This window comes from Corvus brachyrhynchos, unplaced genomic scaffold (assembly GCF_000691975.1).
Source record: "Corvus brachyrhynchos isolate BGI_N302 unplaced genomic scaffold, ASM69197v1 scaffold1327, whole genome shotgun sequence".
Taxonomy (NCBI): domain Eukaryota; kingdom Metazoa; phylum Chordata; class Aves; order Passeriformes; family Corvidae; genus Corvus; species Corvus brachyrhynchos.
Genome location: NW_008239145.1, coordinates 1 through 1,278, shown reverse-complemented (window position 1 = coordinate 1,278; position 1,278 = coordinate 1). Strand labels below are relative to the sequence as shown.

The 1,278-nt window shown below is 60.2% G+C and overlaps 1 protein-coding gene across 1 annotated transcript; it reads left to right on the top strand.

Annotated features, from left to right (window-relative positions):
* Positions 1-19: 19 nt before the first annotated feature.
* On the top strand, positions 20-966 carry LOC103619629 (zinc finger protein 154; the record flags this gene model as incomplete). The annotated part of the gene is made up of 1 exon (XM_008638181.2): positions 20-966. A coding segment is annotated over one exon (855 nt), but the record flags the coding sequence as incomplete, so codon positions are not given.
* Between the last annotated feature and the right edge of the window lie 312 nt (positions 967-1,278).

Below are 1,278 nucleotides of genomic sequence, written 5' to 3'. Positions count from 1 at the left end.
GTTTTCCCCCCGAGCAGGATTTGCCATCGGCAAGGCGCAGCCCCACAAGTGCTCGGAATGTGGGAAGAGCTTCAGCCAGAGCTCCCATCTCCTCCACCACAGGAAAATCCACAGGGGGGGCTGGGCCTACGAGTGTGGGGAGTGCGGGAAGAGCTTCAGAGACCGCTCCAGACTCATCAACCAACAGAGGATCCACACTGGGGAGAGGCCCTACGAGTGTCCCGAGTGTTGGAAGAGCTTCAGGCAGAGGTCCAACCTGATCGTCCACCAGAGGGTCCACACCGGGGAGAGGCCCTACGAGTGTGGGGAATGTGGGAAGAGCTTCAGCCATAGCTCCAGCCTGATCCAGCACCAGAGGATCCACACTGGGGAACGGCCCTACGAGTGTGGGGTGTGTGGGAAGAGCTTCAGAGAAAGTTCCAACCTGATCATCCACCAGAGGATCCACACCGGGGAGAGGCCCTACAAGTGTGGGGAGTGTGGGAAGAGGTTTCTGGCCAGCGCTGAGCTTGTCAAGCACCAGCGGATTCACACGGATGAGAGGCCCTTCCGCTGCCCCGAGTGCGGGAAGGGCTTCAAGTACAACTCCACCCTCGTCAAGCACCGGCTCATCCACACCGGGGAAATGCCCTACGAGTGCGGGAAGTGTGGGAAGAGGTTTCCGACCACCACTGGGCTCTTCCGGCACCAGAGCGTTCACACGGATGAGAGACCCTTCCGCTGCCCCGACTGCGGGAAGGGCTACAAGTACAACTCCACCCTCATCGCCCACCGGCACATCCACACGGGGGAGAGGCCCTACGAGTGCCCCGAGTGTGGGAAGAACTTCTCCTGCAGCTCTTCCTTGTTCCGACACCGACGGACGCACCACTAAGGGAAGCGCCGCGAGTGCCCCGAGTGCGGGAAGAGCTTCGTGCGCTGCTCCAGCCCCATCCCCCGTGGGAGGATCGGCGTTGGATGATCCCCAGTGACCCCCGTGGGGCAGAGCCCCGGAGATCCGTGCTGCCGCTGATCCGTGTTGGGAAGGCACCAGGCTGGGGGGTTTTGGATTTGCTTTTTTATTTACCCATCCACTTTCGCATTTCACTGCGAGCTAATGTGCCTTTTTTGCATATCCCCACCCACCCTTCCCACAATCCGCACATTGATATTTGCATAATCCCGCCCCCTGGCACCCACGATGCCCCGTGTCTGCCCACCCTCCTATTTGCATAAACGCTGTTGGAGGAGCTGGGAGCGGTCCCAAATCCCACAAAGTTCCCCCCAAAATGCCACAAA